The 23,082-nt window shown below is 34.3% G+C and overlaps 1 protein-coding gene across 1 annotated transcript; it reads left to right on the top strand.

Moving 5' to 3' along the window:
* Positions 1-591: 591 nt before the first annotated feature.
* LOC113061527 (chitin synthase chs-1) lies at positions 592-22,014 on the top strand. Its single transcript, XM_026230692.1, has 19 exons — positions 592-654; positions 9,411-9,546; positions 12,422-12,610; positions 12,920-13,929; positions 14,823-14,912; positions 14,992-15,141; positions 15,216-15,390; positions 15,472-15,573; positions 15,674-15,815; positions 16,756-16,956; positions 17,040-17,324; positions 17,892-18,071; positions 18,489-18,840; positions 18,972-19,003; positions 19,387-19,451; positions 20,301-20,411; positions 20,517-20,734; positions 21,013-21,085; positions 21,228-22,014. Exons 1-19 carry the CDS (start codon positions 626-628, stop codon positions 21,318-21,320), a joined length of 3,633 nt encoding a protein of 1,210 aa, XP_026086477.1. The 5' UTR covers positions 592-625; the 3' UTR covers positions 21,321-22,014.
* Positions 22,015-23,082: the final 1,068 nt, after the last annotated feature.

Genomic DNA, 23,082 nt, shown 5'->3' with positions numbered 1-23,082 from the left:
CGACTTTGACTACTGGCTGCTTTTATTTGCAACTTAAATCAAAAGGTGTGCAGGGTTGTGTGCGCCCCCTTGCCACACTTACTGATAACCTATTAACAGTTTTTTTTTTCACAGCATTTTTATACAATTTTACTGTTAAAATTACACTTATTTTTTACAGTGTTGTTCATTTGTGCTGTTGTATATTCACAAGTCACTATATTAAGGAGGTTATTAATCCAAAATGTTTTTGCACACGTCAGGAGTAAACCAGTTTTCTTTTGTCTTCTTTGCAGCTATAAAAACATCAAACAACATTCCCTTCTTTAATTAACTTAAACAGGAGTTAGAATCGTCATTAAGAAAACATAAGGAAGCACAGCATTTTCTAAAATGATACAGTTGGCATAGCATTACCAAGGAAAACATTACTAGTATCACGAGTTAATTAAAAAAATGATTGGCCACATATTTGGCCATGTTTTTGGTGAATCATAAGGAAACAATTTGAGAAATCTTTTCATCATAAATCTTAATTCACTTTAAGAGCGTGATTAAATAATGTATTGATCCCTCCCATCTATATATAAAGGTCATGCTTTACAGATGATTAATCAAATTTTTTTGCTATTCTGGAAGCATCACTATGGAACCGCGACAGAGACATGAATTCAGGTACTTAAAAACTTTTTTAAAGAATACCCTAATTTAAAGATTACATTTTTAAATGTGAATACTGTTTTATTTATCAAACTTATTGATTTATTAATTCATAATAAATTGTAATATTCTATTTTCCCCAAACTTTTTTTTTTTTTTAAATAATTATTTTATTAATTAACTATTGATTACTTATTTCTGTTACATTGTAATGATTTTAAAGTAAGGTAACCTCACACGAGATACCACTAAATGTAGTGGTTTCAATGTAAGATAGCCTCATACAGGCACCATTAAATGAAGTGATTTCAGTCTTAGGGGGCATCAAACAGGGCACCATTAATTGTGGAGGTTTTAGACCCAAGTAGCACCATGAAAGTAATGGTTTTTGGGCTTAAATATTGATATACTGGACACAGTCACCAGCAGTTTACTGTAATTTTACAGTATTCATACTGTGATTTATTTAACAGCTTTTTTATGTTAAAATTAAATGCAGTATATTTCTGTGATATTCAATTTACAGCATCATTATGGTTACTTTATATAGACTCTTTATTGTACAGAGGCATAAAATAATGGATAGATTGAAGACTCAATTAGATTGAAGACTCATTACTTATTTAATTTATTTATAACCTTTTTTAGATTTATTTTAAATCCAATGCTATTTTATGCCTATGAGAGTGAATTTAAAGTCATCAGTGATGTTATAATTAGATTGAAAGTAGAACATTATTGTTCTGTGGGCTACACACATCTACTTAAAATATATTATTTTGAAAGATCAAAAAAAAAAAAAAAAGAACTAGCAAACACTTGATAGATATAAATGAAAAAAAAAAAGCAGTGAACATTCAAAAAGGATTCAAAACTATAAAATGGTAACAAATTGGAGAAAACTCCAAACAAAAATTTTGGCTAACAAAATTTTTTTATAAATAAATAAAAACAATGGCAATGGCAATAAAAAATAAATAAGACAAACATAACAAAATAAGTTACACACATGACAACCTGAGATTAAATACAATGAAAATATTTTGAATGTTTTGGGATTTTTATTTTTTTTTAATCTGCACTTCTAAGAACACGCAACAAATTTAGTGTAACATTTTAGTGAAAAACATTTTAGTGAGAAAAAGAAAAAAAAAAACATTTGTTAAGAGTTTTTTCCACACCTTTTTTAAACTTTCCAGTGAGGAGGCATGTGTACCTTTTCAAAAGAGTCTTAGTCCTAGGTTAATGACTTTTTCATTTTACACCCACTTAACCATGATGACCTGGCTGCATGTTGTCTCCTAAAGCAAACAAAATATTTTATCAAAATGACTCTAGAATTGTAATTGTAGAGAACAACCCAGATGATAAGGAAACAGCTGATAGTGTTGCCAAAACGCTTCGTGCATGTCTCAACTCAATTTGTTTTTCCATAACATTGCTACTTCAACAACTTTTTTTTACACGCTTCTACTGTTCAGATTCACTTGTGTTGAAAATTGCTTTTGTTGTTGTATCTACACTCGTTAGAACTAGAAATCTGAAGTGAAATAAAGTAGTAGGTAAGATTACATTTATTTGAATTAATTAGAATATAATGATAACGAGAGAGCAAGTGAGGGAGAGAGCACACAGAGATAGAGAGTAGCCTATCCAGTGAAGCTTTTGGTTTCTATAAAAAAAAAAAAAACACAACACTGCTGATTATGTGTGTGTTTGCGTATGCGTGCAATTTTCTTTAAAGGAAAAAATAGATAGACCTAAAGTTCCCACCTGGGTTCGCTAAACCACGCTCCCCCTTGCCACACTTACTGTTAACCTTTTAACAGTTTTTTTTTTCCATAGTGTTTTTACAAAATTTTAGTTAAAATTACACTTATTTTTTACAGTGTTGTCCATTTGTGCTGTTGTATATTCACAAGTCACTATATTAAGGAGGATATTAATTCAAAATGTTTTTCACACATGTGCATGTCAGGAGTAAACCAGTTTTCTTTTGTCTTCTTTGCAGCAATAAAAACATCAAACAACATTCCCTTCTTTAATTAACCTAAACAGGAGTTAGAATCGTCATTCAGAAAACATAAGGAAGCACAGAATTTTCTAGAATGTTGCAGTTGGCATAGCATTACCAAGGAAAACACTACTAGTATCACGAGTTAATTAAAAAATGATTGGCCACATATTTGGCCATGTTTTTGGTGAATCATAAGGAAACAACTTGAGAAATATTTTCATCATAAATCGGAAATAGCATCACTTTATAAGAAGAGCGTGATTAAATAATGTATTGATCCCTCCCATCTATATATAAAGGTCATGCTTTACAGATTATTAATCAAATGTTTTTGCTGTTCTGGAAGCATCACTATGGAACAGCATCAGAGACATGAATTCAGGTACTTAAAAACTTTTTTAAAGAATACACTCATTTAAAGATTAAATGTTTAAATTTGAATACTGTTTTATTTATCAAACTTGTTAATTTATTAATTCATAATAACATGTAATATTCTATTTTCCCCAAACTTTTTTTTTTTTTTTGAAAAATAATTATTAATTACTTATTTCTGTTACATTGTAATGATTTTAAAGTAAGGTAACCTCAAACGAGACACCACTAGATGTAGTGGTTTCAATGTAAGATAGCCTGACACAGGCACCATTAAATGTAGTGATTTCAGTCTTAGGGGGCATCAAACAGGGCACCATTAAATGTGGAGGTTTTAGACCCAAGTAGCACCATGAAAGTAATGGTTTTTGGGCTTAAATATTGATATGAATATTTCATTTTGGTAAGGGATGGGCACAATGTAAAACAAATTCTGTAAAAAAAAAATTAATAAAAAAAAAACAGTAATGTGCTCTCAGCAGTCACCAGCAGTTTACTGTCAATGATGTTATAATTAGATTTACAGTAGAACATTATTGTTCTGTGGGCTACACACATCTACTTAAAACAAATTATTTTGAAAGATCTAAAAAAAAAAAATCAAAGACTAAAAAGATATAAATAAAATAAAAAAGGTTTATTTAAAAGTGCAGTCAACATTTAACAAGGATTCAAAACTATAAATTGGTAACAAACTGGAGAAAGCTGATTTTGGCTAACAAAAAAAACAAAAAAAACAAACAAAAAGACAATGACAATCGCAATTAAAAATAAATAAATAAATAAGACAAACATAACAAAATAAGTTACAAACATGACAACCTAAGATTAAACACAATGAAAATGTTTTGAATGTTTTGGGATTTTTTTTTTGATCTGCACTTCTAAGAACATCCAACAAATTTTGTGAAACATTTTAGTGAAAAACATTTTAGTGAAAAAAACAAAAAAAAATTTGTTTAACTTTCCAGTGAAGAGGCATGTGTACCTTTTCAAAAGAGTCTTAGTCCTGGGTGAATGACTTTGTTATTTTTCACCCACTTAACCAGGATGACTTGGCTGCATGTTGTCTCATTAAGTATTCCAACTGGTATCTCTGTAAAACATCAGCAAACAAAATACTTTATCAAAATAACTCTATAATTGTTATTGTAAAGAACAACCCAGATGATAAGGAAACAGCTGATAGTGTTGCCAAAACCCTTCATGCATGTCTCAACTCAATTTGTTTTTCCATAACATAGCTACTTCAACAACTTTTTTTACATGCTTCTACTGTTCAGATTCACTTGTGTTGAAAATTGCTTTTGTTGTTGTATCTACACTCGTTAGAACTAGAAATCTGAAGTGAAATAAAGTAGTAGGTAAGATTACATTTATTTGAATTAATTGAAATATAATGATAACGAGAGAGCAAGTGAGGGAGAGAGCACACAGAGATAGAGAGTAGCCTATCCAGTGAAGCTTTTGGTTTCTATAAAAAAAAAAAAAAAAAAAAAAAAACACAACTGCTGAATATGTGTGTTTGCGTATGCGTGCAATTTCTTTAAAGGAAAAAATAGATAGACCTAAAGTTCCCACCTCAGTTATAATGCTGCCAATTTTTAGTGTGAGTGCATATACAGGCACATCAGCTTCATAATACAACATAAAAGCAAACTTTTAGTGAGCAAACGTGCTGTCATTGTATTGTGATGGCTTAGAATTCCAATAGGACTTGGATATGCAGGTTTAGACATAGGTCGCATGTCCAGATATCAGATATAATTCAGATTTAAAACCATATTTGAAAGTGGCCCAGATTGGATGTTAAAAAAATCATATCTTGTGCAGATTTATGTGTTCACAAGTGTGCAACAAATTCTGATCTGTCAGATATGAGTACAAAATCCGATTTTTTTTTTTGGTGCCCATGTAAATGCAGCCCTGAGGGTGATTGCACAAAAGTATAATTAAGAAAGCCAGGATAAAAGAAAAGGTGCAGCTTGAACAAGTTTAATCAGCAAATTCTGGCTTAGTCCATTGCACGTTTGCTGAGCCAAGATGAGAGCGTGAAGCTATGTCAAGCCAGGTGTAGATAGTTGGGATAAGTGGACGTTCATGGCATTCACGGGATCAATCACAGAATCAATGATTCAATAATGGATAAAACCCATGCAGCATACTTCTTGCCAACTGAGCAACAGCTTATAATGGAAACATATGAAGAAGTGAAACATATAATATGTAAAAAGGGAAATACAGCTGCTAAAAAAAAAACAAAGAACAAAAGCCTAAAAGCAGACCAACTGAATGCATAAGTCAAAATAATCAGTGCTCCACTGAAGACATCATAATTATAATTCAAGGAGTTACTTGTCATTTACACAAATTAACAGTTGTACACTTTGCCTTAAATGTGACCAGTGGACATGCATGTTACTCATGCAAACACATGAATGATTAGTTGCAATCACTTATCCACTATGCGCACCTATTTTATGTATTTTGTTCATTTTATCTGTCTGTTTAATCTATGTCATCTATCTACTGTTATCTATTTTATTTAGTTTTTTTATCTTATTGATTTTATCTAATTCATAGATGAGATCTAATTTATGTATCTGACAGTAACCATAAATCATTCTTACCTGATTGTTGATACAGTCCTGTGGAATGATTTCCTATTAACTTAATCGCCCTCACGTGCCCCTCAGGGGTATTTGATATAGATATGGGTGCAATCCACTGCACCAATAACATTTGAGAAAGCTGTAACAAAATAATGCATTCATACTGTGACTGTGTTAACGTAACACCTTTTTTTTTTTTTTTTTGTAATCTGTTATTTGTTTTGCCTGCAATATTGTAGAATTCCTTATTGATGTGGAGGAATCTTTTGTGGCCAGGGAAGGTGATGAATGTGTGTGCAAAATACTGTGTGGCAAATAGTGCCTTTATTGAGGTTTTCAGGATCTCAGAATAAAGGAACATGCCACTAAGAATCACAGTGCTACACAGATATCGGATGCCATCACCTGAGAATCTGTACCTCTCAATCAGATATTCGTCTGCAAAGGCCAACAAGTCTGACGTGTCCCAGAAGACTCTTTCATGCCAGAATGCTCATCTGAGTATAAACACTTCTAATCTACGTCTAGTGCATTTTTTAAAAAAGGGCACACTGAATCTGACTAGCCGATATATACTAAATGTTAAAGATAAATCACTAATTTTAGCCTGGTTGTTAGCCTGTTCTGGAGCAGGCTAGCTTCAAAGGATAAATCTTCATAGTAACATAATTAAGCTTAATTTATCCTGCTCTCATGCAACTGAGTCAGGGCTAAATTCAACCAGGATAACTGGAAAATCACAGCTTAATCTCTTATCTTGCCTTTGTACAATGCCCCACTAGAGTATCACCAGCCCACCACTTTTTTATGTTGCCCTTCTTCTTTTTGTATGATTTGCAGCAGCTTAGACACTTCAAAGGCGTATTGCTGCCCTCCTTAGTTCATCCGAAGAACTCCAAGATTAAATCCTCAAATAAATACCAGTGAGGAGTAAAAATCTTATAACAACCTTTGTTATTTCATATTCGTAATTTCCATTAATGGATTTTAAAGATAAAGATGAAATTCCAGATTCCAACAGCTCAGAAAACTTGTGGTGTCTTGCAGTACGAAGAATTTCAATCTCCATTTCTACATGCTTCACGGTTTTCAATTCTCCAAACAAACATCTGCCATCAGGATGCTTGCCAACCCTTGCCAGAGCATAATTCAGTGCACAATGCCCCAGTCTTAATCTAGTGATTACCACACTACATATATTGTGTATGATGTGTGCATTAATGTAGGCTGAATTGAAAAATAATGTCTGCCTTTATTTCCTTCTGCCCAGTCTTTCTGCCATATTTGCTTTATTTTTTGCTGTATAATACTCTTGCACTCAACTCTTCCATACATTACTCCCTATATCTGATACATTCCAAGTCTTGCGGTCTCTGCTTATGAGTTGAATTAGGTGTGATAGATTGGGGAAATATACAAAATGTGCTGTGCTAGTGGTACTCAAGGACAGGTTTGAGAAGCACTGGTCAGTTTGATTTGACAGCATTGAATTTTTTTAAAGCATTTCATTCCTTAACACTCTGAAACATTTTTAAATATTATACAGCTTTTGTTTTTTTAGCACTATTTTACCTTTTTTTAATGAATTTTGTGGTTTAAATGTGGCAACATCAGTCTGTCACAACAACAAAGACAGAAACAAGAGGATAGCTCACTGACCTATGTGAAGTCCCATTGAAAGTCGATCAGGTTCTTCAATAGTATGGAGATGTGCATTCACTTTGGTTTTTTTGCTGGACAATCGCCCCTGTCCTCTTCGACCTTTCCCCGGTTGGCCTTTGTCCCTTTTTCGAGATTGATGCATATGAAGTGCCTGAAAAAACAATCGTCAGAGACTGAATGAAAACTGAATGAAAAATTTTTTCTATGCACAGGAAACAGTTCACGTATTATGCCTTTATTCAAGCTTATATGCAGTGTGATTTGTGACTTGATAATAAGCTCCACTTCATGTCATGACATGACATGTCAGTTCAACTTCATGACACAATAGACTTAACCACATTGCAATCTGGCAAAACACACTTAAAAATTAAATCAGGTGCCTTGCATAAGCCAATACTATTGCACCATTTTGACTACAGTCCCACAGGAGAACATTTCTGCTGACAATTTGATGAAAATAAAAAAAAAGCAGCATATGCCATTTCTATATAATTGCTCAAGGCAGACAATTCCATGGAATCAAAATTTTAAATAAATGTTTACACGAAACATCCTTTGATATTCGACTGAAATACGTCTGAAAGAAGACAAGTAAAAAGGCTGAATTTGGTTACAACCTGTGGCGATTCACGCACCTAAACTTTTAACCGCAAATCAAGTTATCAAAATATGTTTTTGCTGTAGATATTAAATATTAAAACTATTCTCCTTTTAAATATATGCCACCTTTTTACTTAAATTAAATAATTGACATTTGTTACATCAAATTAGCAATTTGTGTGAAATTTGAACCCATTAACAACGTGCAACAGATTGTTAACTAAAGCGCAAGAGATTGAAAAATGCAAGTGATTGAATTGGATGTTACTATGGATGTTACATGTTATTTTATGGAAAGATAAACTGTTGTTCCTTTGGAGATAATAAAGTAAACCTTTTTTTTTTAATTCAACAAATAAGCTGAAAGATTATTTATTTACTTAAATCAGCTATATAAAATCTAATGCAAATTATATAATCATACATTGAAAATACTCACTAAAGCCAATGGTCTCTGAGAATGTGTGTGGTGTTGGCGCAGTGGATAAGACATATGCCTTTGGTGTGAGAGACCCGGGTTTGAATCCACTGTGAAACACCAATGTGTCCCTGAGCAAGACACTTAACCCCTAGTTGCTCCAGAGGTGTGTGACCACTGACATATATGACAAATGTAAGTTGCTTTGGATAAAAATGTACGATAAATGTAAATGAGAAAGAGGTTAAGAAAAAGTTATATTTACGTTCAGCCTGGTCATGTGCTGAGTCTGAGTGGCCACCTCAACATTTAACTTAAAAGTCCATAAAAGTGACTTTGTGCTTCTTTGGGCTCAATTCTTGAGCACTGAGAAGGTCCTTGTTCTAGAACACGCATCTGGAGTAATATATATATATGTATGTGTGTGTATGAAAATAATTCTAAATGTATCAAATATAGTCTGAAAAATATGTATTTAGAAATATATAGATGGGTCAAAGACGAAAAAGTGTTTAAGCATAATAAAGTGTAATACTGCTTTAAAATGTTGTAGTCCCCTAACCCTAACCCTAACCCTGACCCTAACCCCCCCCCCACCACCACCACCACCACCACCCAAAAAAACGCAAATTTTTTTATTTAATTGCAATTTTGTTATTGTTTTATCTGAGCAAAAAATAAATATCATACATTTTACCCTGATTTACAGAAGACACCCAGTAAAATGTCATTCATGTCATTTGCCCAATTGTCAGTAAGAATTTTTTACTAATTTAAAACAAAATAAAATTTAGAATGCTCCATTATTCTTTTAGATATTTTAATATGTACACATCAGAATAATCATGTTGTTTGAATTTTTGCATAAATATTGTGTTACACTGAATGACAATGTAACATTATTTCAACCAAATTTTGATGGGGACATCTTAACGTCTTTGACCCAGATACAACAAATTTTTTCTTACAACATCTTGCTTGATAAATACCACACTTTAGTTATCATTGAACATCTTTAACACTATTCAGTCAAGTGAATTTTCACTTTTCCATTAAAATATTCCCTTTTTTTCTTCCAAAACAGACAATCTTGGGATGTGTGCAGTGAAGTGCCAATCATTCAAGATGAGCAGGGGGAAAAGAAAAAAAAGCATTGTTTGAAATGGCTCTCGTATGCTATTGTTGGTGTACTTGTCTTCACCCTTGTGCTGCTTAGTAAGGTGAGCTGCTTTATTAAACATTGGCTAATCATTTTTATTGATGATGTTGACAATCAATACATGATCATTTATTGATATATTAATTTACTAGTTTATGTACTTACGCACCATATGTAATTAAATGTAATTAACCATGGTCCCTTGGTGATTCATAAAATGCAATTTTTGAGAATAATAATACTATTTAAAAAGTATATAGAGGAACAAAAAAAAAATACCCGTGGCTCCTGATGATGTATTTATATATAAATTTACTAGCTTGTTTACTAGTTTGTTTACGTAATGATGCAGTGACATAACGGTATTACATTAATTATATTATTAAAGCACCAAATAATTATGGGAAACCTGGATGTCTAAAGCATGTCTTTATCAGCTCACCTTGTTACATAAACAATATCACCAGCACATCTGTCTTCAGTCCGAGTCAGAACAGTTTCCTCAGTTTACCAAAAACCGGAGAGATGAAATGGTGCTCACAACCCCTGTTGAAGGGGAATGGTGCAGAAGTTAGACACCGAGCCAGTCTCCCTGTCACTTACATGCTTGTACCCAACACATGGGAAGAGACCAGCTCAGCATGGAGATTGTTCAACTTTGTGCCAAGCCCGCAGCTCTGCAGATTTCTGCTATAAAGGTGCTGTGCATCAACGCCCTAAGACAAGGCAATGCTCTGAGTGGAGTGAGCTCTAACTCCTAGGTAACATGGCTCACCTTTTGGTATGCCAAGGTGATGGCATCCACTAGCAAGTAGGCCAGCCTCTGCTTGGAGATAACCTTCCCCTACTGCTAACCTCCAAAGTAAATAAAGAGCTGTTCAGAGTTTCTGAAGCTCTGTGTGTGCTGCACACAAGCATAAAGGGCTCAAACAAACCACATCAGTGCAAAGGTTGGTTCTGCCTCCTCTAAGGGCAGTGCTTGCAGGTTCACCATCTGGTCCTGGAGTGGTGGAAACTTTGGTTAAGTGTCCAGGCCATCTCGGGACAACATGGGGGTCAGCAAGCCAGAATTCAAGGCATGTTTCTCTGACTGAACATGCCTGCAGGTCCCCAACCCTTTTGATTGAAGTGAGCTCAGTCAGGACCGCTGTCTTCAGAGACAGGAACTTTAGCTCACCTGACTCCACTGGCTCAAAAGAATCTCTGTTCAGAGTCGAGCCAGGACCATGGAGATATCCCAAGAGGGGATGCAGCATGACCTAAGAGGATTCAGCCTCTTGGCACCTCTTAGGAATCTGATGATCAGGTCATGCCTTCCAAGGGACCAGCCATCCACTGCATCATGATGCACTGCGATGGCAGCAGCATAATCTTTCAGGGTGGAAGGGGAAAGACTCCTCTCTAACCCATCTTGCAGAAATGAAAGCATAGGCCTGATCAGGCATCTCCAGGCATCTTCTCAACGAGAAGAGCACAAACTAGTGCAAAGACTCTACTTCAGGGCATAAGCCTACATGGTATAGGTATGGATCTTTGTGATATCACTGCCTTTGGCAGAACATTTATGTCCTCCGTGTCTCATCCAGGAGCCACAGGTGGAGGTTCCACGATATATACCCAGATATCAAATTGTGCCCTTCCCCTGAGAATTAAAGAAAGAAGGTCCTTCCTCAGGGGGATTCTCCAGTGAGGTGGATTCTCATTCGTGAGCTGAGCTATCATGTTGACGATGTCCAACTCCATCCAGAGCAAAGAGATGCTCTGCACAGGGGAGAGCTTGCCCTTTCCCATTTGACCCAAAGCCCCAACAGACTGAGGTGCCAGAACACCAGGTCCCTCTATTTGCACATCAGATCATGAGAGTGAGCCAGAATGAGCTAGTCAGAAAGATAGTTGAGATAGTTCTTAGCAAGGCATGGGCACCCTCGGTGACTTTGGACACAGGAGACAGGGACAGCCTGAAAAGGAGAACTTTGTACTGGTACACCTGAACCTTGAAAGCTAAACACAGAAAATGTCTGTTTCGAGGCAAAATTGAGATGTGGGACGTGAGAATGCACTTCTGCATCTACATTTTTAAAGGGTGCTTGTGCAGGGCCCGATTCATGACTTGAAGATCCAAGATTGGCCATGATTCACCACTTTTCTTAGATACGATTAAGCAGAGACTGTAAAACACCAACCTCATATCGGCTGGCAGGATAGGCTCTATTGTGTCTTTCTCCAGGAAGACCACAATCTCCATCCACAGGACAGGAGCTTCCTTGGCTGCCACTAAGCTAAAGAGGATGCCGCTGAACTAAAGGAAATGCCTGGTGAACTAAACTGCAAACCTGAGTCTGATTGTCTGAATAAGCCAACAGGACTGGCTGGAAAGAGCCAGCTAGGCTCCCAGACTCCATACAAGTGGCACTTATCCGGCTACCCACAAAAGGGTCAGCTAAAGATGTTTGAGGGAGCAAAGCATCCCTTAGGTGCAACAGATTATAAACTCAGAAAAAGATTCTCTGCCCGGCCCTCCTTCAGGGTAAGTAATGGTACTGTCACTACCTTCTGGAAAAGAGCAGTCCCCTCAATCTCCAGGTTGCCTGGGTCAGGTAAGCTTCGCTGTAAGTAAACACAAAACAAAGACAAGAGTACCTCAACCAGAATTAAAAAAAATTTAAGGTTTTATTTTAGACTTAACAATAGACAGAGAAGAAGCCATTCTAACAGAAATTGAGAAGTCATTCCAGAGTCTTGGGACAATTGTAGAAAAAGTGTGATCACCCCTGCACTTCCCCCTTGTCTTGGAGATAGATAAGAGTCTCTGGTTAGAAGACAAGAGAGATCTGTTTTAGATATATTTTTTTTTACAGACATAATTTCTGATTTTGATATCATTTGGGAACAATCAAATTGAGATCATGTGTTCAGAACTTTTATTTTTTTTACAGACATCATTTTTGATTTTGATATCATTTGGGAACAATGAAACTGAGATTATATGTTCGGAACAAAAAACAACAGTCCTACTTGGCATTGGCTTCATTCTGATTGGACCGAGTGTTCTTCTACTGCTAAAGAGCACATGGAAGTTCATTTTCAAGAGTTCAACCATGCCCTCTAAAAAAACTGTTTTTTGGGTAAGCAAACTTAAGTGTTTAATGAACAGATGTGTAAAATATAAAGACGTTGTTGCAAATAAAAAGACGTTGTTGCAAATAAAAGAGATTATTGGAGTATGTTTCTCTACAAATTTGATGTTTGATACAGAGTGTTTATTAATTGCCATTTCTTTGTAATTGTTTGTTATACTTACTAGCAATTTCTAAGTGAAAAATGTTTTAGCATCCAGGATTATTATTATTATTTTTTATTTTTTCAGTTGAGTAGCATAAAATCTGATTATATTGTGCATAACCTTTCTGACTTTGATTTGACCTTTCCCTTAGGTTCTGGGTTGTGAGTTCCTGGTAGGACTGGGAGCTGCAGTTCTAACAATAGTAGCCATGCCACACTTTGACATTGTCACCAATGTGATGATTCTAAACAGTGTGAGCATCCTGTCCGCAGTGTTCCAGGTGGTCGCTAATTGTCTTGCCAAAGAGAGAAAGTGGCTTATGGTCCCTCTATGCTCCATTTTCTTAATCGTCACAGGCTATGTGCTTTTTGCGATCAATTATTTGGCATTCGAAAGTTCCTTAGAGACAAAAATATCAGTTGGCCTTGCCATTGGTGGAACCATCTGTGTTTCTGTGAACTGGTGGGAGAGCTATAGCACGCTCTTTAATGTGTCATTTCTAAAGGAAATTTCCAGAGACATTGCTCAGTCCCGTAACATGGTCAGTATCATCTCTAGTTTGATAAGAATCCTGATTACGTCAGCTGTGATTGCAGGTTATGTTCCTCTATCAGGTCAGGAATGGAAATCGGTAAAACTTGTCTTTGAAACAGTTGTCATTGCATTGGTGGCAATCCAGATTATATCCTCTGCCTTGTGCCGCTGGTTTGTGGTTTTGGCTTGTAAGATGCGCGCTGTGCGCTGCAGCTTCATCGTGCCCATGTACCTTGCCTCTATCACAGTTTCGGCTGGGTTTTTGGTTCCACATATAGTCAGGCTCCCAGAATCCAATCAAACTTCTACCTGTTTTGAGAACTTTCAGCCGAACTCAAGTGACGAATGGTCACATTTGATATTGACTGATGTTATAAGAACTCTGAATGCCAGGGACATTGTGGTACACATGAAGACAGGAGGACTGGCCTGTTTGGGCTGCTCTGCTCTGAGCTGGTGGCTTGGACTCATACTCAGTACAATTTACATCTGGTACCTGAAGATCCATCGAATAGAAAGGACCCAAGATCTGTTTGTGCGACCTATGTATGAAGGAGCATTTATGGAACAGTCTATGTTGCTAAACACTCGTTTTGAAATCAGAAAGATAATCAAGGAGAGACGGAGGTAAACTTTCCAAGTATAATAGACATTTTTTTATTAATCTATATCAATATTGAATATTTTATGCTGAATGGTATTGTTTTACATTTATTTTTTTTATATTCTATGTATAGTATATAAAATGTAAAAATGTAAATATAACCATTTATTACCATTTATATTTTTTGTTGTTATCTAATGCTTAGTTCAATTCCATCTTTATAAACACTAATAATTTTATATATATATATATATATATATATATATATATATATATATATAATGTATTATATTATATTTAATTTCATTTAAAACTTACAATAAATATCCATTTTAACACTGTACATTATAATATTGTGATGCCTTAATTCACATATGGCATTTAAAAGTTATATAATTATTTATTTTTAATGTTTTTTTTTTTCTGTATTTAGATAATAAAAATAATAATATTAACAACAATTTATTTGTTACTCTCACATGACTACTTATTGGCTTGTTGGTATGAATCAGATACTTACTATGAGAGCATCCCTTTAAATCATCCTCTCATTAAATGTGTTCCCATTAAAAATTACAAATGGGATAGGTTTAATGTCTTAGTTCTTTTTCCGAGATGTTAGTGAGATTGAAAGGAGATTAAATCACCAATTTTTAAGATGTTTCATCTGAGAAAAAGACCCCTGTAATATCTCATGTATCTCCTCTAGAACTTTTTTTATCACTTCAGCATCTCAAACTGTGCCTACATTTACTAAAGTCCCTGCAATAAAATTTCAATAAAGCCTTTATTTTCTAATATAAGCTCTTTAAGTCTTTAAGTCTGAGAACTTTAAGTCATTTAATCTATAAAATACCTACCTTTTCTTTGAATTTCTTAATATTAAATGATTTCTTACATATAATGTACTCCTCAGTGCAAAAGAAATCATCAGAGTGTTTCTGTGTGCAACGATGTGGCATGAGAGCTACGATGAAATGATGAAGATGATCATCTCTATGTTCAGGTAAACAGACTACACTTACTCAATTTGTAATATTTTTTTTATTTAATTGTAATTCCAATAGTTTTAATTTTACTTCCAGACTTGATAATTACAGTCCCATACACAAAAACAGCGATGTCCAGTTTGAATTCCATATTTATTTTGATGACGCTTTCAAGGATGTTGATAATGGAAGGCATGCAAATGAATATGCTGAAAGTATTGTGGATGTCATCAAAGAAGTCTACACGTAAGTATCCTTCTTATATAACTATATCTGTTTTTATGTGCAAAACTAATCTTCTAATACTTCAAATACATTAGCATTTTCAGTGAAGAAGACCGATCCATATTCAAGCAGAAGGCAGCACTACCACCCCAGAAGATCATAAACACCCCTTATGGGGGGCGGCTGGAATACACCCTCCCTAAAGGCAATCTGATGATGATTCATCTGAAAGACAAGACACTTATCCGTCACAAAAAAAGATGGTCTCAGGTAAGATTCATTAAAGATCCAGTTAAAATGCAGCTACAGATGTTTTGTAACCACAATTTTACCAATAATCTGTGTTTGCAGATAATGTACTTGTATTACATTCTTGGCTGGAGACTTAACAGACAGTACTTCAAAGAGTTTGAGCAAGGTGAAGAACTGGAATCCATTAAGGAGAGACAGAAGGTTAGAGGATTAACATTGGACTTCATTACTAGTTCTTCTAGAAAGTAATACAATATCAGCTAGGCTTTTGATTTTTTACTATGTTTTTAATGCTCCTTAGAAAGAAAGGGAGAACACTTATATCTTGGCCCTGGATGGGGACACTGATTTCCAGCCATCTGCAGTCATGCTGTTAGTCGACAGACTTAAACTCTACCCAGAGGTTGGGGCTGCCTGTGGCAGGATTCATCCAACAGGCACAGGTTGGGATAGATATTAAGCATTGTTTAGTAATTTTATTGTTTTTGATTATTTGGCCATTCCATTGTTTGGTCATTTCCATTGTTCAGTAAAGCTAAGTTCAAACTGACAGGATGAGATGACAATTTTTCCTGCATTTATTTTAAAAGCCTCGTCACATACATGGGTTTGCCTACATTGATACCAAAGCAACCCATGCAGATTATTTGTGGATCACACAAAAATAAATGATTTACAAAAGGAGGTATTAGGCAGAATGATGTGTCAGCCACTTATTATTTTCACACAGTTAATTAAATGGTGAATGACAATGTCTGTCATCTCATTGTGTGTGCCAAATATATTTATTTGTAATGTATTACTAAACTATAATACAATTATTATAATTGCATTATATTAAAATAATTGTTTGACATTTTTAAAAGCTGAAGTTATTATCTTGTTTTATTTATTATTTAGAATATGTAAAACTTAATATTTTAGTATGATGCAGAGAAGGTGTGAAGAATAAATTCACCAAATAAAACAACAAATAAATTAAATAGGAAAATAAATTAAAAGAATGACCAAATATTTCTGATCTGTAGCACTGTCCTTTGTATAGGGATAAATGCAAGCAAATTTCATTTACCATACATTCGCTCCTATGGGGACAAAAGAAACGAGCACAAGCAATTTCTTTTTTTTTTTTTTTGACAAACTGGTATTTTTCAGCAAATTCATTTATAATTTGGTAGAAACTAGTCAAATTAGGTAAATGCCAAGAAAGACATGCACTTTTCTTTGAAAACCATGATAAAACAAGTACAATATTTAACCATTTTGCTGATTGAATTATATTTTAAAATCTGAGAACCACTGCTCTAGAAAAATTCACTATTGACTATAGATTATAAAGGTGATAAATTGACTAATGAGATAATTTCTTCACTATGCTTGAAGGGCCCATGGTGTGGTATCAGAAGTTTGAATATGCAGTAGGCCACTGGCTACAAAAGACTGCAGAGCACGTGTTCGGCTGTGTACTGTGCAGTCCTGGATGTTTCAGTCTTTTTAGAGGAGCCGCACTCATGGACGACAATGTCATGAAGAGATACACAACCAAAGCCAGTGAAGCCAGCCAATACGTCCAGTATGATCAAGGTCTGCTTGAAGCTAACAACTGACAAATAATACCAATTAAACCTAGACTAACATAATTCCCCATCTGTTTGGTGTAATGTCAGGTGAGGACCGCTGGTTGTGCACTCTGCTGCTGCAGCAGGGCTGGAGGGTGGAGTATAACGCAGCATCTGATGCATACACCAATGCTCCACAGGAATTTAAAGAGTTCTACAACCAGCGCAGACGCTGGGGACCCTCTACCATGGCCAACACCATTGACCTCTTGGGTTCAGGAGAACTGACCTCTCAGAGGAACAGCTCTATCTCAAAACCTTACATCTTGTACCAGATTATCAGCATGGGTGCTTCCATTCTGAGCCCTGCCACTATCTGTCTCATGATTGCAGGTAAAGTTTTGCATTAAAAAAAATGTAGATTCGAGATACACCGACCATAAATTGGAACTGGCTTTTTTTTGTTGTTGTTGTTGTTGTTGAATTTTCATTCCAAACACATGATCAGCAAACAGAAAAAGGAAAAAAAATACTGTCGCTTGCAGAGCAAGATCACTGTTCACAATGCACAAAATATTGGAAGAAAAATATAAATAATGAATTGGGGGTAGGGAGTTTATATGAATATATCACTCAAGAGAACTGACCGTGTTCAGAAAAGTTTCGACTGGCATTTTCTTTTCCTTATACCTCCATATAAAGTAGTGTTTATAAGCACATTATTGCTTTGTTTACAGCAGTAACCAAGGAAAGGCTATGGAGCAAATAATCAACATATAAATTAGCTTAAATAAATCTAAAAATCAGCCATGAAAAATTATGGGTGTATCACTAAAAAAAATTTTTAAGAAACCGGGTTCTCTGGATTTATTGTCCTGTTTTTGCAGTATGCCAAAAAGATTTTACTTTTCAGTTACATTTGTCCAAAATCTATTTTAAAGTGCTTTGTTTCTCTTGCAGGAAGCTTTGTGTTCGTCTTTAAAATGAATGCGGATCTATCCCTTGTTTTGGCCATAGCTCCCCCTACTGTCTACCTCATCCTGTGCTTCAAACTGAAATCTGACACACAGATTACAATTGCAGCAATCATGAGTGTTTTCTATGCATTTCTCATGGTGGGAACAATTCTCTCAATCATAGGTAATGGTTGTTTTTTTAATTGAAATAAAGTGAAGCATAAAAAAGTTCTGATTTTCTCATTTCTAATTTTCTAATTAAAGCACAAATGTTTTGGTATCAACACTGATAATCATAAGAAAAGTTTGTTAAAGCACTTAGTCAACATATTAGAATAAATTCTGAAGACTGAATTTTGTAGAAAACTTTCCCCTCAAAGAAATAAATGAAATGTAAAAATATCTTAAAACAGAAGACAGTTCTTTTAAATTGTAATAATATTTCAAAATAGCCTTTTAGTCCATCCATATTTTAGACTGTTTAAAGATGGCAGTATTATCTAACCTTGGACAGCCACAAAACTCTAATTTTGCTTGACGGGTGACAAATGGGTGAAATATCTATCTACAAAACTTTTTCTCCTCATGTCAACTTTCATAGGTGATCTAGTGATGCAACAGACTTTTATGACTCCCAGTGGTCTGTTCCTCATTGGCATAGTGGCTATGTACATCATCACGGCAGCTTTACACCCCCAGGAGTTCTCACTGGTCATCTATGGACTGGTATATTTCCTCTGCATTCCCAGTGGGTATCTACTCTTAATTATTTACTCCATAGTCAACATGAACAATGTCACATGGGGCACCCGTGAATCCGGCAGCAAGGCTAAAGCTACAGCAGTCAATACCATCAAGAAGAAGTTCGTGAATTCTTTATGCTGCAAATGTCCATGCTTGGAATCTGAAGATCAGTTTGAGGAGATACTGCCAACAGAAACCATAACACAGAGGTAAAAACATGTCCACACTATAGGATAGTTTCACACTGACACTTTTATTCTATTTTATTTTGTAACTATTTTTATATATGGGTTTGTTTTTAATACTACTACTAAACGTATATTGCATTCCTACTACGCAGGGAACAAGAGTTCCAGCTTAGTCCTCATCAAAGTAAGTATGACTTCCATACTTAAATGGATAGTTGACCCAAAAATGACAATTCTTTCATCATGTACTCACCCTCAAGTTGTTCCAAACCTGTGTGAGTTTATTTCTTCTGTTGAACATAAAAGAAGAAGAATAAAGAAGAAATATAAATTTTATGGAAGTCATCCAGACACTGATTGGTTACCCTCAATATTCAAAATATATTCTTTTGTGTTCAGAAGAAGAAAGAAATTCATAGAGCTTTGGAACAATTTAAGGATGAGTAGGCCTAAGTGATCGACGGAATTTTCTTTTTTGGTTGAATTATCCCTTTAATATCCTAACATTCTAGGTAGAATCACTGAATTTGACTACCATTAATACTAATGTGTGTTTAATTCCAAAAGCTTGGATTGAACGACTGCAGATGAAATCTAACGACTTTCTCTTGGATGAAACTGAACTCCCTTATGTAAGTTTAACTGGTTAAGGATTGCTCAAGTGGTGTGCCAGCATTTTCCATGTGTTTTTAGACAAGAATGTGAATGGCCTCCAAATCGATTGCAGATGGTTTCATCATCTTGGGTGGATAAAAATTATAAGAGGATAAAAATAATGAAAAGCATGTGCTACCAAATATACTTGGGTGGCAATTAATATACTTATAGGCTCAGGTTAAGTCTGTGTGCGGGAAGCACTGGTGTGTTAACTGTAATATAATCAGAATAATTGATCTGGTCTATATAATATAATATAATATAATATAATATAATATAATATAATATAATATAATATAATATAATATAATATAATATAATATAATATAATATAATATAATATAATATAATATAATATAATATAATATAATATAATATAATATAATATAATTGATTATGGGCCGTTGAATTATTAGAAAATAATGCACTCCCACTTCACATCATTACCACCTCGGGTGTAATTTTTTTTTCTCTAATAATTAAATGGCCATAATCAATTATTCATTATATTATAATTTAATTTATATATAATTTTAATTTAAATATTATTTTAATTGTTGTTTTTTAATTGTATTTTTCAAAAGTAGTCATGTATTATTGTGGCATAATACATCTTGCAGCTTTTTTTTTATATGTCAGATATGTAGTTTGCATATTAATACTTTAAATGTATCATTTGACCACACTAAAATACCATTCCAATAAACTAAACTACAACAACTGAGTTTTGTCATGCGTTTACTCTATGCATTGTGTTACTGATTAGATATAAGCTTTATGTAAATGTAGACTGATATGTTTTAATACCTCTCTTTCTGTTGAAGGATGAAATCGATTTCTGGAGAGAACTGCAGAAGAAATATCTGGAACCTCTTAAAGAGAATAAAGAGCAACAGGAAAAAATTGCTAATGATCTGAAAGAGCTTCGTAATAAAGTATGCCAGCATGCAAAAAAGTACTTTTTATGTAGTTTTGTCTAAAATATTTGCTGTGGAACAGTAAATATATATGTATATATTCTCTCTCTCTTTTCTATACAGGTTACATTTGTCTTTTTCTTCTGCAATGCACTATGGCTGGTGGCAACTTTCTTCCTTCAGGCAATTGGCAGCACAATCGCCATAAAGATCCCAAAAGTCTATCCAAATGGGACTCGTTTCATGTCAGAAGACTTTTCTATAGATCCAATCGCACTGATGTTTCTACTGAGCTTTGCATCATTGCTGTTAATTCAATTTTTTGCAATGCTTTACCACAGGTAACTAAACATGCACACAAGAATAAAATAATGATAAAGACTCATTTTTCTTTTATACACAAGAAATGATCAAACCTATTTCATTTTAGTATTTCAATAAAAAGGTAGAAAATCTGTAAATGATGAAAAAGTGTATTATTCATCATACTATTAATGTATAATGTATATTATACAATGTAAATATAAAACAAAAGTTTTAATATGGGTATATTTCATACAGATTTAAACCTATTCCATATATAGTATTTATAAGTAATGGATTATGTTTTTTGTTTCAGAATCTACACATTAATCCATTTTGTGGCATATGCTGACACAGAAATTAAATCTTTTAGAAAGCAGTCCCATCAGGTGAGCCAAACAAATCACACACAAAATGCTGATGTATTAAATTGTATATATATATATATATATATATATATATATATATATATATATATATATATATATATATATATATATATTCATGAACCATGTCCACCATGTTGCACAGATCCCGGACTCAAACCACCAGCCTGAGATGAATGACCCAGACACAGCCTTATGTATTGAGAACCCCTCTGCTGTGCCTACAAATGCAGTATAAAGTGTTTTATTTATTAATTAATGTTTATAGTCTGGTGGAAACCAATATAGTGCAAATATAATGTATAATTTTTGTGTGTGTGTGTGTATATGCATAAAGCTGAATTTTCTGTTGTAGAGTAAAGAAATCATGCCTGCCAATTAACTGATTAAATTATTTTTTTATTTTATTAATTACATGAGATGCCAAGAAATAATTAAATAATCACAATCAATCACATATTGAATATTAGCATTGAATATTATACACAATACAAGAAATTGCCAATTACGTATTGTTTGTTAGTCATTATATTATTTACTTCCACTTTATTATTTCCATTCCATATACAATGCCACTATATTTCTTACTTTCTTTTTAAAAAATTAACCACACTAAAATAACATGTTAAATTGACAGTCATATAGAAATATTTTAAATCTAGTTTGTACTAATTTACTGTAGAGTTAGTAAAAAAATATTTAATATGTTAAAATGATATATACTCTTGCAAATGTCTCTCACTGTGATTCAGGAAGTTTTAATGTTATTAAAGAGAAATTCCATTTCTGTGAATACATGTGTACTTGCTTTTCTGTCTGGAAGATTCCATTCCCATCCATTGGTTGGGGTTTTTAATGCTAGAAATAATTATTTTATTGTTTTTTGATGTAAAATAAATTAATAAAGAGGAAAAACATAAGCATTATATTATGAATCCTTGAATGCTATGAAACAAAAAACTTATGTTTTGTGCTAAAATAAAAAAAATAAACCATGAGGAAGATTTCAGACACAGTTATTATTTGTTGAAGTACTACTTGTTAAAGGTCCCGTTTTACGCACTTTTTTGAAGCTTTGATTGTGTTTACAATGTGCAATATAACATGTGTTCATGTTTCGCGTGAAACACAGTATTTTTCACACAATTCACCTATCTGTATACCGCTGTTTTCACTGTCATAAAAAAGGCTGATGACTTCCTTGTTCTATGAAGCCTTTCCTACAGAAATACGTAACGGGTTCTGAATGGGCCAGCGGTTCCTGTGTTGTGATTCGACAGTAGCTGAGAGCAGGCTGCCCTCCTGGTAACGTGATTGGGCTAGAACGCATGTGCTGGAGATGTACTTATAATCACAGGAGCGTTTTTACTGACGAGATGCGCATGAAAATCACATTTGTTTTTTTGCACAGCCCTAACATCTAGTTAACAAAGCTAAACAGCGTTGCTCTTTGTGTAATAAGTTACAGAAACTGTTAAATGCACCAACTTAAATAATAAAATACACTTACCGGTTGTGGTCCATAAACAACGCCTTCTCCAGACAAAGAGGGAACTGCTCCATCTTTCAAGAATAATCTTTGTGCGAATCCGGCATTAAACTGATTGAGATTGAGAAAGCTGTCCTCATCAAGCTGTCCTCAGCAAAATGAGCTGCACATAGTTTTACATGTGGATTATAATTTTCGGGAACCGAGTTTTAAACATAAATTGTAACCATTAATCTCCAAGTACAGCATCCCTGGGAAGCCCAAAAAAAGATGATTGGACCCCGAGATGAAAATAACAGCATTTCAACGACATGGCGACAAACAGCTCTTCCTTTTACTCCGTCGGAGCGCAACAAGGCCACGCCCCCGTTTGTGAATTCATGTGGGTGGTGGTTAGTCAAAAAACTGTTTTAGTGACGTCATTACTACAGGAACTAGAGGGATGTAGTCCAAATGGGTCGTTTTTTGTAGGCGAATTCTGTTAAAGCAAATATCTCGCTTGGCATTGAAC

This window comes from Carassius auratus, chromosome 43 (assembly GCF_003368295.1).
Source record: "Carassius auratus strain Wakin chromosome 43, ASM336829v1, whole genome shotgun sequence".
Taxonomy (NCBI): Eukaryota; Metazoa; Chordata; class Actinopteri; order Cypriniformes; family Cyprinidae; genus Carassius; species Carassius auratus.
Note: the sequence above shows the minus strand (reverse complement) of the source record. Positions and strands in the feature narration are given on the sequence as shown.

Excerpts from the sequence above, each read along its gene's own strand:
- LOC113061527 (XM_026230692.1), top strand. The coding sequence starts at position 626 with ATGGAACCGCGACAGAGACATGAATTCAG. Across the intron at positions 17,325-17,891 it reads TATCTGTCTCATGATTGCAG|GAAGCTTTGTGTTCGTCTTT; the intron begins GTAAAGTTTTGC and ends TTTCTCTTGCAG. Across the intron at positions 21,086-21,227 it reads TTAGAAAGCAGTCCCATCAG|ATCCCGGACTCAAACCACCA; the intron begins GTGAGCCAAACA and ends CATGTTGCACAG.